Source organism: Cucurbita pepo, chromosome LG01 (assembly GCF_002806865.2).
Source record: "Cucurbita pepo subsp. pepo cultivar mu-cu-16 chromosome LG01, ASM280686v2, whole genome shotgun sequence".
NCBI lineage: Eukaryota > Viridiplantae > Streptophyta > Magnoliopsida > Cucurbitales > Cucurbitaceae > Cucurbita > Cucurbita pepo.
The window spans coordinates 2,326,563-2,340,633 of NC_036638.1; the positions used below are offsets into that span (position 1 = coordinate 2,326,563).

The following is a 14,071-nucleotide window of genomic DNA, read 5'->3' on the forward strand; positions in this document are numbered from 1 at the left end:
TTTAATTCTTTTTTTAATATTTATGATCACTGACGAATATCCGAATTTGATAATAATTTTTTTTTATTAAAAATTAAAAATTAATGAAATTTAAATATTAAATATTTACACACATTACTAACATCAATTCTAAATAAAAAAAAAAGATTTATTTCAAACAATTTAAAATATATTATCTAATTAAAATTTTATTGTTGTGAGAAAGTACAATAAAATTTAAAATTTATAGAAAATATTTAAAAATTAGTAATAATAATAAACATTTTATGTATTAAATAAAAGAAAAAAAAAATGCAATTTTGAGGATTACTTGCGATATCATCATCACTTCTCCAGATTCCCGCGAGACGAAGCCCTAACTTCCCATTCTCTCTGTGTTTCACTTTCTTGCTCCATTTTCTTTGACATAATCAAGAGCGGGAAAGCAAATGTCACGCCGTGAAGCTCGGGAATCCGACTCCAAGCGCTACCGTTCCAGATTCGATAGAGAACCCAGGTACCCTCCTCATACCCTTTTCCGATTGCATCCCCTCCTCCTCATCTATAAGAATTTGTTCGGTTTAAATGGATTGTCGTTGTGTCTGCTTCAGTTTAGATTCTGGAATTTCCATGATTTTCCCCCAATTTGATTGAGTGACGTCGCGTGTGGTTTAGTTTGTTTGATGGTATCTTGATGGGAAGGAACACTGTGCATTTGGCGTTCTTATTCATATTCGATTATGGCTCTTTCATTTTTGTTTGGAACGTAAATTTGTTCAATTTGATTTGTCTATTGTTACAGTGTCGATTGATATGATATGTTTAAATGGGTCTCGGGGAATTGGGTTTTATGGAGCTCGTGTATGATAGGATGATCTAGTTTATTAATTTTGGAGATCTTTTTTTTTGGAAGATGGAATAGAAATTAACTCATTCCCTCCTTATGTTGGTTGTACTGTCTTTAAGCCTTGCTCCGCTATTTTCTCACTAATGACGTGAGAGGTGGTTTTATTTGTTTAACGAAGTTTGTAAATTTGAGCTGTAAATAGTATTAGTTCAGTATTTCTTTTGTATGGAAGGACGAACTAGTTCATTTATGCTCCATTGTTTTTCACTCTAATGATGTGAGGTTATTCATAAACAAAACTGTAAAAGTGAGATTGGAAATTGTATTTTGAAAGATTAATGTTTGTTCTTAGATAGGAAGCATGGACACATGTTTGACATGGATATGTATTGACATGTGATGGACATTTATCCGACACACCAAATTCTAGAGTGTGTGTATATATATATCTATATATATTATTGTCAACTGACCTGGCCTTTTGTGTTCTTGATGAAACATATTTTTGTTTTTTTGAATGTCAACTTTGTGTTTTTATCTAGTTTGAAATATTAAATATACCAATATGTACACATCTTCTATAAGAAAAAATGTGATGCACCCATGTCATAGTGTATAGAAATTAATGTGTTGCTGTGTTCGTATCATCTCTTTTGTTGTATCTATGCCCCTTTGTCTGCATTTGTGCTTGTGAAGTTCATAGGTGTGAATGGGTAAGTATCTACATTGGTGGTCACTGGTGAAAGCTCCTTATATATTGTTTTTTTATATTACCTTGTTTATTTCCATGTTATGCACTCGAGTGCTCACATGTCTTTTGAAGTGCTTGGACTCTGAAGTGTATGCTAATGTGTAGTCGAAGTGGTTGATGGTTGAATGTTGATTGTTGGATGCTGAATGTTGAATGTATGAGTGAAAATTGTAGTTTGCCAATCAATTTAGAACACACATTTCTTTTATAGATTCTTTTAGTTGATTGAATGAGCATTCAGTGGAGAGGACCTGCGTATTCTTAGAAAAAGGTTGCTTGCATATATGTATATTTCTAGCTCCAAGCTACGAAGAACATATATTTTGATTGTTACCAAAGAAATGATCGGACAATTGCTTTGGCAATGCTCAGTCTGGTAGTTGCTTATGTGTATTAGTTCTAGTTTCAAATTAATTCATGGTTTTTTATGGCTAGTTGGTAGTATGTCGTTGTTATCAGCCCTGCATCATGCCAATTAAATTTCCCCAGTTCCAAAATGGCCAAAACAAATATTTCGAAGTCAAAAGTGAGGGCTCTGAAGCTCCTCTTTTTTTTTTTTTTTTTTTTTTTTTTTTTTTTTTTTTTTTTCTTCATATTTAATTCAAAATAATACTTCAGATTGAATAAGGGATTAATGCATGTAAGTACCATCTGATACCTAATCATGGAACTCTAATATGACTTAAATATGTTATTTGTTGTTACTAGTCCAAAGAGGTCAAGGAGGGACAGGAAGCCATTAGAGGAGAAGTTATCTAGAAACTCTAGTTCTCATGTTGAAGATAATAAAGATCGGGATCAGAAACATGAGCTGCGACATGAGGGACAAGATGTGACACCCCATGAGTCTTCATTAGCACTTGATTCTCATCCAGAAGGTGGGGTTAGCAAAGGAGCAAACAGGAACAGTGATGAGAGAGAGGGAGGGACTAAACGTTCATTGAATCCCACTGAAGTACCACGATCACGATCTTATTTTCAGGTTTGTGCTACATTAATTTTCAATTAATTTTGATAATTTCTTTCTTATTTAGTTTTAAAAATAAAATTAGCATGATTCTAATTTGGTTTCAGTCGATGTTGTTTTGAAGTGAAATAAGGGTTTTTTTAGAAGAGATTGTTTAAGGTAGACATCCCCCCAGAGCATTTTCTTCCTTAATAAAATAAAGCCTAAGGCATGCACTTTGATGTGGGTCGCCTCAGTAAGGTGCAAGGCGAGATGCTTCAGCGACACTCTTCACACTTTTTAAAACTATGTTGTAGCATGTTTTTATGGCTTTCGAAGGATGTTTGTCGGGTCAAACAAATATTAATATATTCTTTTGCTATCTTATATTTACATAGCTGTGGAATTTCCCCATCCATATCGATAACATTAAATAGCTTAGCAAGTAATAATTCTCTATTTCTCTCTCCTCCCTTCTCCTGCCTTTTCCGTTCTTTGTTGTAATTTAGCTTACCCAACATTTTTGCCGGGCTGATGTAATTGGAATCTTGTTCAGCCCTGTGCCTTCAAGTGCATCCGTGTATATAACTTCTTAGGCTTGCCTGTGCATGTCTTATAACAGCACGACAAACGTGGTAGTGCCGGGCAAGTTGGTCGAAGCTTTGGTCGGAGTTCATCTAGTGGTGGGTTTCTTTACTCCCTTTTAAGCCCAAATTTCAACTTATTTCGAGTTCTTTTCATTATTTTTTCTCTTGTGCAACGGTCGTGTTTATATTATAACACTGTTTTAGTATATTCCTCAGAACATTACTAATCATAGCAATTAAGCATGTTTTATTATTCTTATTATATCGACCCTCTTAAATAGATACTATTGTTTTTGTAGTAAATGCATTTACCCTTTTGTTCCCTCGCACTCATGGATCAGTGGTAATATAGGCATTGGCATGTCAACACAATTCTAGTGTCAAATTTAAATTTAGGGAGAGAAACTAGTGCAGTTTTGATATGGTGTTCTTTTGCCTTTCATCTTAAATGGAGGATGCGTTTTTATTTTTTAACTGTTGCCCAAATGTTATATATACAATCTTTTAGAGGTTACGTTTCTTTCTTCTGGACCTGTATAATGACAGTGTCTTGCATGGGAAAATTTAGAACATCTCTTCAACCTTTTTATTCTTGCTTCTCCTCTCATGATTTAGCATCTTTTTTTTCCTTTTTAGGGCGGGGTTGGTGGAAGGATTCAAAGGAACAGGATAAGAATAGTGACAGGGCATCTGGAAAGACAGCAACTTACAATTCACAGCGAAGAGATGAGATACCACAAACCGTGAAAGAGGATAATCACACAAGGACTCGTGACGGGTCCTCAAAACTGGAGGTTGATTCATCAGCTCCTGCTCGGAAAAGGCCTGCATTTAGGGAGAAGAAGATTACACCCGACAATGAAAATTTTGAGAAAGCAGGTATGGCATCAGAGAGTAAGAAACTGAGTGATCCACACCAGCCTCAGGATGGAAGAGAGCGGAGAGAAGAAAGAGGCCGTGACACCCGTTACTCCGATAAACTTAGTAAGCACGTTACTGGAGATATGGCTTCCAAAAGGGATGAGATGAAGAGAGGAGGGTACTCGGTGAGAGAAAGGTATGGCAATGGAGGTGGTGGTGGGAATTACAGGGGAAGAGACAGATTTGGTGGGAGGCAAGGATATCCAGCCAGTGGTGGTACCCGTGTAGAGAAATGGAAGCACGATCTGTTTCACGAGGCTAACCGGAGTCCAACCCCGAAGAACGAAGAGGACCAAATCGCCAAGGTTGAAGCTCTTCTTGCTTCATAGGGTATGGAATAATTAGATGCCATCTGATTTTGTTGAGTCTTTAGTGAATATGGTTTGACGAAAATATTGAAGCATTTGAAATGATGTAGCTTGTGTTCTCCTAAAACATCCTCTCCCGTTTGTTCTCCTGCTTCTTCTTGTTTGTCACAACTCAATGTAATTGAATTGCCTGATTCTGTTCGACCCAAACTACTGCATTTCATAAGAACCTATCTCATTCGAGGTTCAGTTGTCGATCTTGAAACTCAATATTATGTGGTAAATCGATCTTATTTCCATGGTGCAGGTGAAAAAACTAGACTGGAAAGCTGTAGTAGGCATTGATAATAACATGCGAATTGGAGCGCTGATAAGTTACGGTGGCTTATTTCGGGAACGTTTCGGTCAAATATTGTAGGGTCAAACGATTGTCTTGTAAACCTCCTCGTGTCACAATTACTAAGACTCTAGAGAATTATTAAATTTAGAGACATTATTGGAGAAAGTTGTTGGTACATTGAATCAAAGTCACATTTGGTAATATTAAATAAGTTGTCCTCGATCTATGAATGTCAAACAAGATGGGTATGAATATGGATGAAATTCATTGATTGGCGGCTTAAATCTGCTATAAATAAAGCCATGGAAAAGCAAGTAGAACTCGAAAAAGAGAGAAATGGAGACGAAAAGGGTGGTGGGTTTTGTGGCAATGGTGGTTTTGATGGTGGTTATAGCTCAATCCGCCACCGTGGGCGCCGCCGGGGATGAGGCGATTCAGCTGTCGTCATCAACTCCGATTACCTGTCCTGCTACGTTTGTGCCATGTAAAACTGACTCCATCTGCTCTCCATGCTTCTGTGTCAATGGCTCCTGCGTTGAAAACAGAGGAACATGAACAATCAAACATGTTCCCATGGATGGATGATGATCTCTTCAGCTATGGAGTTTTTTTTTTTTTTTTTTTTTTTTTTTTTTTTNTCTCTCTCTCTCTCTCCCCCTTATTAATTAATGTGAGGCTATTAAATGATAAGACTCCAAAGTCAATATTGGTTGGTTTGACTTTTTAATTCTAAGAACAATTATGAACACATTTTGGAAAATATTGGACAACGAGATGGGAATGCAAAATGATTCACGACACTCAAAATAGATACCCGACAAGAATGTATAGTTTCTTACTAAGGAAAAAAATCAAGTGAATAACTCAAAACCGCTCGTGATGTAATATCTTAACAACGTAACAGGCAAAAACGCGTTTGCGGTGGGTTTGGACTGTTAGAAATAAAGTTGGAGGACTTCTTGTTGTCACAAAATCGTAAGACTGATGGCAATACATAATGGATCAAAGCAGACAATATTTGCCAGCGGTGGGCTAGAGTCTTGTTACAAATATGGTTGAAAGATTCCATGTTGTCACATGCTCAAAAAACTGCTTCAGCACAACGCTCACCTGTTGTCAATGACCATGATGAGCAACGACCAACAAATTAGAAAATAGAGAGAGAAAACGACGAGAGCTAAAAGACATTGGGAAGGTTTCTTTAGAACAATTTTGTCGACCTCAAATGAGGCGTCCAAATGTATGGTTGTGTATTCCTATATTAACATATAAAATTTATGGTTCAAATTGAAAAGAAAGGTCCTCCACCAATAATATCTTCGATCATTCCCACGGAACGTTTTGCTCGTGGGGAACCCTATTGTATCCTATTGTATTGTAGGACAAATCTTTGTCCTTTGATGTGGATGCTTCATAATTGTAGGGCTCCTGCCCTTATCTTTTATTTTATTTTATTATTTTTGGGTCAAAATTTAAACTAAATTTTAAAATAAACAAAAACGGTTTTTTAAATTTGACTAAGAATTAAAAAAAAAAAGAGTTTCTGCTCCTTTTTGGGCTAAAAACCGTCCATGAATGAAGCAGCTGGACTGTAAAGAAGAGGAGCTGATCATCCAACCGCTTTACCAACTTTACAGTGAAAGAATAAGTAGGTTGAGTCATCACTCGCTATGTGGCTGGAAAAAATGGTAAGTCAACCTCTTCTGTAGAGGCAGACAACAACCTAACCTTTAAGAGTCTGTTCAAAGGGGAATCTTTGGATATCAGTTCGAAGGGAACAAATCTGATAATTTCATAAACTATCCACTCAATTTAAACGTTAAAAAAAAAAATTAAATAATGAGACGATTATTAGTTGAAGGAGTTATTAGCGTTTATTAGGCGCGTAATTATTAAGTTTTAAATCTAAATTTATTATGCTTTAAAATTATTGTTTCTTTAATTAGAGTTTACATTATATCACAAAATAATAATAATAATAATAATAATAATTGTTTTATTTATTTATTGCTAAAATTAAAAAAAGTTAAAGTGAAATACCTTTTTTAAAATAAATATAAAAAAAGGACAGCAATAATTAAAATGCAAAGGAAAATACAAATTAGCATGAATGCAGACTGCAATAACCAAACACGTTTTGTTTCATCTGAAAAAAAATATTATAAAATTTTTCATTTTAAAAAATTATTTGAAACTTTTCATGTTATAATTATTTTTGTTTAAATTTTGGATTAAAATATGAACTACTTCCAAGATTGGGTCCAACAAGCTTGATTATTGGAGATTAGTAAGATTATTGTATTAAAATAAGGATTAAGATAAAGTAATTAATTCTAATTAAATTCAACCAAATGTAAGAACAATAAAGATAGATATCATCTTCCTCTTTCCCTTTCATAAAGTCTAAACCCAATGCGCCATGGAATCTTTTTGAGAGACTAAAGCTTCCAAGAACTGAAAATTCAAGTAACTGGGAAGCTTTGAGCTGTGCGATTCGCCATTTCTTGACAGATTTAGAATCAAATCTAGGGATTGAGCAAAACCCACGAGTTTTTTCCTTAATGGGGTACCAAAATTTGGGGGGTTTTCCATTTCCATGGCTTCTGCTGCTATGTCTGGTTCCCCTGTCGGCGGCGAAGTTTGTGGTGGAGAAAAATAGCTTGAGGGTTACTTCTCCTGAGAGAATCAGGGGAACTTACGATTCTGCCATTGGAAATTTTGGGATTCCTCAGTATGGAGGTAGCTTGGCGGGTATGTTGGTTTATCCTAAGGAGAATAAAAAAGGGTGTAAAGAGTTCAGTGATTTCCATGTTTCGTTCCAGTCGAAACCAGGGTCTCTTCCTCTGTTCGTCATGGTTGACCGTGGAGGTAACTTTGTTCTTGTGATTGTTGCTTTTTTTTTCGTGTTTTTTAAGGTTAAATTGATTTGGTTATGGTGATTTTGGGTTACCCTTTTGTTGATCTAGGTTGTAATACGTGAATGGTTTGATTTAGCTCCTGAAGAACACCCTTCTGGTGGTTTGATGATGTCTTTTTGGTTTGTTAGTTCTTGTTTTTTCATACTTCTAGTTGATGATGAACTGGGTTTTTAGCTTGGTTGATGGTCTGCTGGCTTCTAATGGCTGATTGATGGGGTGTTTCTTCTGAGAATTTTGTTCTTCACTTTTTGTAAACACCCAAACCGCAGCTAGCACGTATTGTTCTCTTTGAGCTTTCCCTTGAGGTTTTAGAACGTGTCAGCCAGGGAGAGGTTTCTATATCCTTATAAAGAATGTTTCGTTCCCCTCTCCAACCGATGTGGCATCTCACGCTTTTAGAAACTAGTTCTGTAGTTGTGGTTCTGTTGCTCTTGCACATTGGGTTTTGTAGAGGCTGATATGCTGAAGGCTTTTGTGGCTGAACGGTAATGATTTCAGCAAGAGCAGCCCGATGAAGGGAGACCTTCACGTCCGGTTCAGAGGGCGGGGATATCCCGTCCTTACTATCGTTATGTCTTTGCAATCTTACTTGGTTTAACGTTTTTCGTTCTATGCTCGATAATTCTTGCACATACCATGGAAGTAACTTATCAGTTCAGAACCATTTTATGTAGGTTTTGATGTACTTTTGTTTCACTATAAGATTTCCTTATGAACCCTATGTCAATGCTCTTGTAATGGTTTTAGCAATTTGTCTGATATCTTATTTCGTTGCCCGTTTTCCAGACTGTTTATTTGCTCTTAAGGTTTGGAACGCTCAAAAGGTCGGTGCTTCTGCAGTTCTTGTTGCAGACCATCTCGATGAGCCATTAATTACTATGGACTCACCTGAAGAGGATGGTTCGACTGCGACATACGTACAGAATATAACCATACCGTCTGCGCTTATAAGAAAGAGTTTCAGCGAACAGTTAAAGAAAGAAATCAATGCTGGGGAAATGGTCAGCCTGAGTCTTGACTGGCGAGAAGCTGTTCCGCATCCCGATGACCGTGTGGAATACGAGCTTTGGACTAATAGTAACGATGAATGTGGGTTCAAGTGTGACATGTTGATGGAATTTTTGAAAGAATTCAAGGGTGCTGCACAGATACTTGAGAGGCGTCACTATACTCAGTTTACGCCGCATTATATAACTTGGTTTTGTCCCGAGGCGTTCACCTTAAGCAGACAATGCAAATCACAGTGCATCAATCATGGAAGATACTGTGCTCCTGATCCCGAGCAGGATTTTAGGTCGGGATATGATGGAAAAGATGTAGTTATTGAAAACCTGAGACAGCTATGTGTTTTTCGAGCTGCAAATGATAGTGGAAAGCCCTGGGTTTGGTGGGACTATGTGACTGATTTTCAAATTCGATGTCCCATGAAGGAGAAGAAGTACAACCAGGACTGTGCTCACTCTGTAATCAAGTCACTCGGTTCGTGATTAATGTTTTGTACCTTTTTTTTTTGTCGTGAAGGATAGTGGTCGGTCGTTTATCACGGTGAATGGTCCCTTAGTATTTGTCTGACCTTTTTCCCAGGGCTCGATGTCGACGCAATAGAAAAGTGCATGGGAGACCCAAATGCTGATTCTGAAAATCCTGTCCTCAAAGAAGAGCAACAAGCTCAGGTTGTGCTATTATTTAAAGCAATTGTTTCGAGTTCTTTGTTGAAAACTATTAATCTAATACTAACAGCAACGTCGTGCCTGAAAATTTATTGGTTTTAGATTGGGAAGGGATCACGGGGCGATGTAACCATATTGCCAACTCTCGTGGTCAATAATCGGCAGTATCGAGGTTTGTGCTTGCGCTTATTGTCGTCCTTGGATAAAATGTTGGTTGTTTCCTTAACATAGTTTTGTCCATGCAGGAAAGCTGGCTAAGGGTGCTGTTTTGAAGGCCATTTGTGCAGGTTTTGAGGAATCCACTGAGCCATCTATTTGTTTGAGTAGTGGTAAGTTGCCTTTTCTCTTCACATGGATAAGTTTTTTTAGTTGATATGTGTGTGATCCCACGTCGGTTGGAGAGGAGAACGAAGCATTCCTTATAAGGGTGTGGAAACCTCTCCCTAGCAGACGGGTCTTAAAAACCTTGAGGGGAAGTCCGAAAGAGAAAGCTCAAAGAGGACAATATCGGCTAACGGTGGGCTTGGGCTGTTACAAACAGTATCAGAGCTAGACATCGAGCAATGTGCTAGTGAGGACATTGGACCCCCAAGGAGGGTGGAATGTGAGATCTTCCTTATAAGGGCGTGGAAACCTCTCCTTAGCAAACCCATTTTAAAAACTTTGAAGGGAAGCCTGAAAGGGAAAACCCAAAGAGGACAATATCTGCTAGCGATGGGCTTAGGTTGTTACAAATAGTATCAGAGCCAAACACTCAGTGGTGTGCCAGTGAGGAGGTTGTGTCTCCAAGGGGGTAGATTGTGAGATCCCACATCGGTTGGAGAGGAGAACGAAACATTCCTGATAAGGGTGTGGAAACCTCTCCCTAGCATATGCGTTTTAAAACCTTGAGGGGAAGCCCGAAAGGGAAAGTTCAAAGAGGACAATATCTGCTGAAAAACTCTCAAGCGGCGTATGATTCATTGCAGATATTGAGACAAATGAATGCTTGGAGAATAATGGTGGTTGTTGGCAGGATAATAAGGCAGCCAATCTTACAGCTTGCAAGGTAGGAAACAACTCGTTCGCCTCGTATCGAGTTTCTATATAGCTATTTGATTGTTTTAGCTTTCAGTAATTATTTCGCGCGTTTATTCAGGATACTTACCGTGGGAGGGTTTGTGAGTGCCCGTTGGTAGACGGGGTGCAGCTTAAAGGAGATGGTTACACCATCTGTGAAGGTAACCACAATTAGCTTCATCATTTCCTTTTTCTGTAAGATAGAACATTATGCCACAGAGGGGTCAAGACCTCTGCTTAAATCACTTACAAGATCTGAAAATATCATTTTGTGCAACAATTTATTGCCACTCCGTCGTACGTTACGACACGACAGCTAATATTGTCTCTCTTGGACTGGCAGCTAGAGGGCCTGGAAGGTGCAACGTAAACAATGGCGGTTGTTGGCAAGAAAGTCGTAATGGACGTTCGATGTCTGCTTGTGTGGTTAGTTCTTTGAAAGCTTTTCCGTTGCCTTTTCCTCATTAGGTTCGTTGATTATAACTTTTTTCTTATTGTTGAAACAGGATAATGGGGAGGCTAAGTGTAAATGTCCTCCAGGATTTAGAGGTGATGGTGTCAAAAATTGTGAAGGTAAACACACTTCGATTGTTGGAACGCTCCGTTCATGGTTTTCTAGATCCTGTTGGGTTGGGGTAAAGAGCCGTAAGCGGGGTGGGGGGGAGGTTCGTCCCTGTAACAACCTAGGCCTATTGCTAGCAGATATTGTTCTCTTTGGGCTTTCCCTTTCGGGCATCCCCTCAAGGTTTTTAAAACACGTTTACTAGGGAGAGGTTTTCACACTCTTATAAAGAACGCTTCGTTCCCCTCTCCAACCAATGTGGGATCTCACAATCCACTTCCTTCGAGGCCAACATCCTCACTAGCACTCGTTCTCCTCTCCAATCGATGTGGGATCTTATAGTCTCAGTGTTTTCTCATTGCTAGCAAACTTTCACGAGTATAGTTTGGGTTTGGTCGGAGCGAGACCTTTCTAAGCTTCCTTTTAGTCTTCCATTGATTGGGCTTTTGTGTAATTACTATCTTCTTTCTACAATATTCAATAAGGTCTACATCATGGGGTGCCTTAGTGTAAGGTTAGGATGGCTGGTGAAACATTCCGACGTCCGGGTTTAAGTCTTTAAGTTGAAAACGTAATAACTTATGTCTGTGGTTGTCTCTTGACGCTTCTCTTCGGGTTAGTGCGGAGTGAGGCTCGAGCATATCGTAACTTACAACTTTTGAATTTCTTGTATTTTGTTTGTCCTTTTCGTTAAACAGATATTAATGAATGCAAAGAGAGGAAGGCTTGTCAATGTCCCGAGTGTAGCTGCACGAATACGTGGGGAAGCTATGACTGCAGTTGTAGTGGTGATCTTTTATACATGAGGGACCATGATACATGCATAAGTAAGTATAAATTTCGACACGATTTAATTATTGTCGTCTAACTTCTATACTTGTTCATGTTCCATCCCTCGGAAATTGCTATAGGGCGTCGTATGCTATGGGTCTACGACCTTTTCTCAGGTCATATTAGTAACAGCACAAGTCCACCGCTTACAAATATTGTCTACTTTGTTCTGTTATGTATTGCCGTCAGCCTCACGATTTTAAAACGCGTCTGCTAGGGAGAAGTCTCCACACCCTTATAATGAATGTTTCGTTCCTCTCTCCAACTGATGTGGGATCTCACAATCCACCTCCCTTGGAGGTCCAACATCCTTGCTGGCACACCGTCTCGTGTCTGACTCTGATATACCATTTGTAACGGTCCAAGCCCACCGCTAGTAAATATTGTCCGCTTTGGCCCGTTACGTATCGTCGTCAACCTCACGGTTTTAAAACGCGTCTGCTAAGGAGAGGTTTCCACACTCTTATAAGAAATGCTCTGTTCCTCTCCCCAATCGACGTGGGATCTCACAATCCAGCCCCCTTGGGGGTCAGCGCCCTCGCTGACACACTGCTTGATGTCTGGCTCTGATACCATTTGTAACAGCCCAAGCCCACCATTAGCAAATATTGTCTGGTTTGGCTCGTTATGTATCATCGTCAACCTCACAGTTTTAAAACACGTCTGCTAGGGAGAGGTTTCCACACCATTATAATGAACGCTTCATTCCCCGCTCCAACCGATGTGGGATCTCACAATCCACCCCTTTTGGGGGTCCAGCGTCCTCGCTGGCATAACGTCCGGTGTCTGCATCTCATACCATTTGTAACAGGCAAAACCCACCGCTTGCAAATATTGTTCACTTTGGCCTGTTACATATCACCATCAACCTCACAGTTTTAAAACGCGTCTGCTAGAGAGAGATTTCCACACCCTTATAAGGAATGCTTCGTTCCCCTCTCCAACCGATGTGAGATCTCACAATATTAGTAAAGGAAGTCCAATCACTCCCGATCTCTTTCACGAATGCGTGAATTGTGATACTTCATTTGGAATGCATACGAATTTTAACACCGTTCATACGAACGAAATAAGCTCTCAAAGTTCGCATATCGAGTAATAAACGAAAAATATAGCCAAGAACACTTGAAAGATGCAACTATTTTCTCATCTATCCGTCATCCTGTGCAGGTAAGCATGCTGGTGCAGTGAAATCATCTTGGAGTTTCTTTTGGGTCATCTTGATAGGCCTGGCTATTGCTGCTGGTGGAGCATATATGGTATACAAATACAGATTAAGGGTAAGCTATTTTCTGCTCGGCTGCTACCGTATTGTTCGTGTTCGAGTATTATCGATCTCTAAAATAAGCTTTTCTTTTCCGAACCAAAGAAACGACCATACTTGATAGCATGCTTCTATTACTAAAACAGACAGGACAGATGTTTTTTTCGACATCCTCTCTAATTTCGAAAAACCTAGGCAGACCCGTCTTCTAGAATCGGAATATCCATATAGAAAAGGACCCAACCTCGTGCCTGGATTAGAGGTGTCCGAGATTATACCGACACGTACACGATATATCAGGCTATGAATAGACTGTCTTTGATTTTGTTTGTGCAGGCATATATGGATTCTGAGATCAGAGCTATTATGGCACAGTATATGCCCCTGGACAGCCAAGGAGAAGTGCCTAACCACGTCCACGAGGACCATATGTGAATCGATTGACGTCGTTCGTCGTGCTTTTGAATCCGTTCGTCAAATTTTTGGACATAGATCTCACGTCGTGTTATGTTATGTTATGTAGTGGCTGTAAACTTGAAAGCGTTCATTGGTTAGAGGCTGTGAACTTGTTGACGGATGAAGATACTTGTAGGTTTTAGGTTATATGTTTGACTAGGAATTTAGCTTGAAGCATATGAGAAATCTGCCAACAACATAACTTAGCTTCATGACATTGCTATCTGTTCATGTTAGAGAAAACACGTTTTTTTTTTTCTTCTCGTCTTTGTCTTTGTACCAATAGAGATGATTGTACGTACCGTTAAATAACTTCGAGCCGTGGTCTTGAAGCAAAATAAGAATAAAGTCGGTGTCGAGACAATAGAAAAGAAAATTTCCGTCTTTTTTTTCTTTATCTTATATTCTTATCTCGTTCCTCTCTCTAATCGATGTGAGATCTCTCGATCCACTCCCTTTCGAGGTCAACGTTCTTGCTGGCTCACTGCCTCGTGTCCACCCCTCTTCAGGGCTTAGCCTCCTTACTGGCTCACTGCCTCGTGTCCACCCCTCTTTAGGGCTCAACCTCCTCGCTGGCACATCGCTTGCCCAGCGTCTTTGCTAGCTTACTGCTTCATGTCCATCCCTCTTCA

General features: G+C 39.1%; 2 protein-coding genes across 3 annotated transcripts; both read left to right on the forward strand.

Annotated features, from left to right (window-relative positions):
• The first annotated feature begins 300 nt into the window (after positions 1–300).
• LOC111806780 (pre-mRNA-splicing factor CWC25-like) lies at positions 301–4,901 on the forward strand. Of its 2 annotated transcripts, XM_023692246.1 has the most exons (5): positions 301–496; positions 2,286–2,559; positions 3,146–3,206; positions 3,747–4,361; positions 4,647–4,901. In XM_023692246.1, exons 1-4 carry the CDS (start codon positions 429–431, stop codon positions 4,358–4,360), a joined length of 1,017 nt encoding a protein of 338 aa, XP_023548014.1. In that variant the 5' UTR covers positions 301–428; the 3' UTR covers position 4,361; positions 4,647–4,901. The 2 variants fall into 2 exon arrangements, with proteins under 2 accessions (XP_023548014.1, XP_023548006.1); XM_023692238.1 differs by lacking the exon at positions 4,647–4,901 and having other exon boundaries at positions 3,747–4,604.
• Positions 4,902–7,018: 2,117 nt separating this feature from the next.
• LOC111798363 (vacuolar-sorting receptor 4-like) lies at positions 7,019–13,815 on the forward strand. The gene is made up of 12 exons (XM_023681458.1): positions 7,019–7,547; positions 8,384–9,076; positions 9,182–9,270; positions 9,370–9,439; positions 9,513–9,596; positions 10,236–10,315; positions 10,406–10,487; positions 10,670–10,752; positions 10,833–10,899; positions 11,587–11,715; positions 12,890–12,999; positions 13,320–13,815. The coding sequence occupies exons 1-12, from the start codon at positions 7,241–7,243 to the stop codon at positions 13,416–13,418; spliced, it is 1,893 nt and encodes a 630-aa protein (XP_023537226.1). The 5' UTR covers positions 7,019–7,240; the 3' UTR covers positions 13,419–13,815.
• The last annotated feature ends 256 nt before the right edge of the window (positions 13,816–14,071 follow it).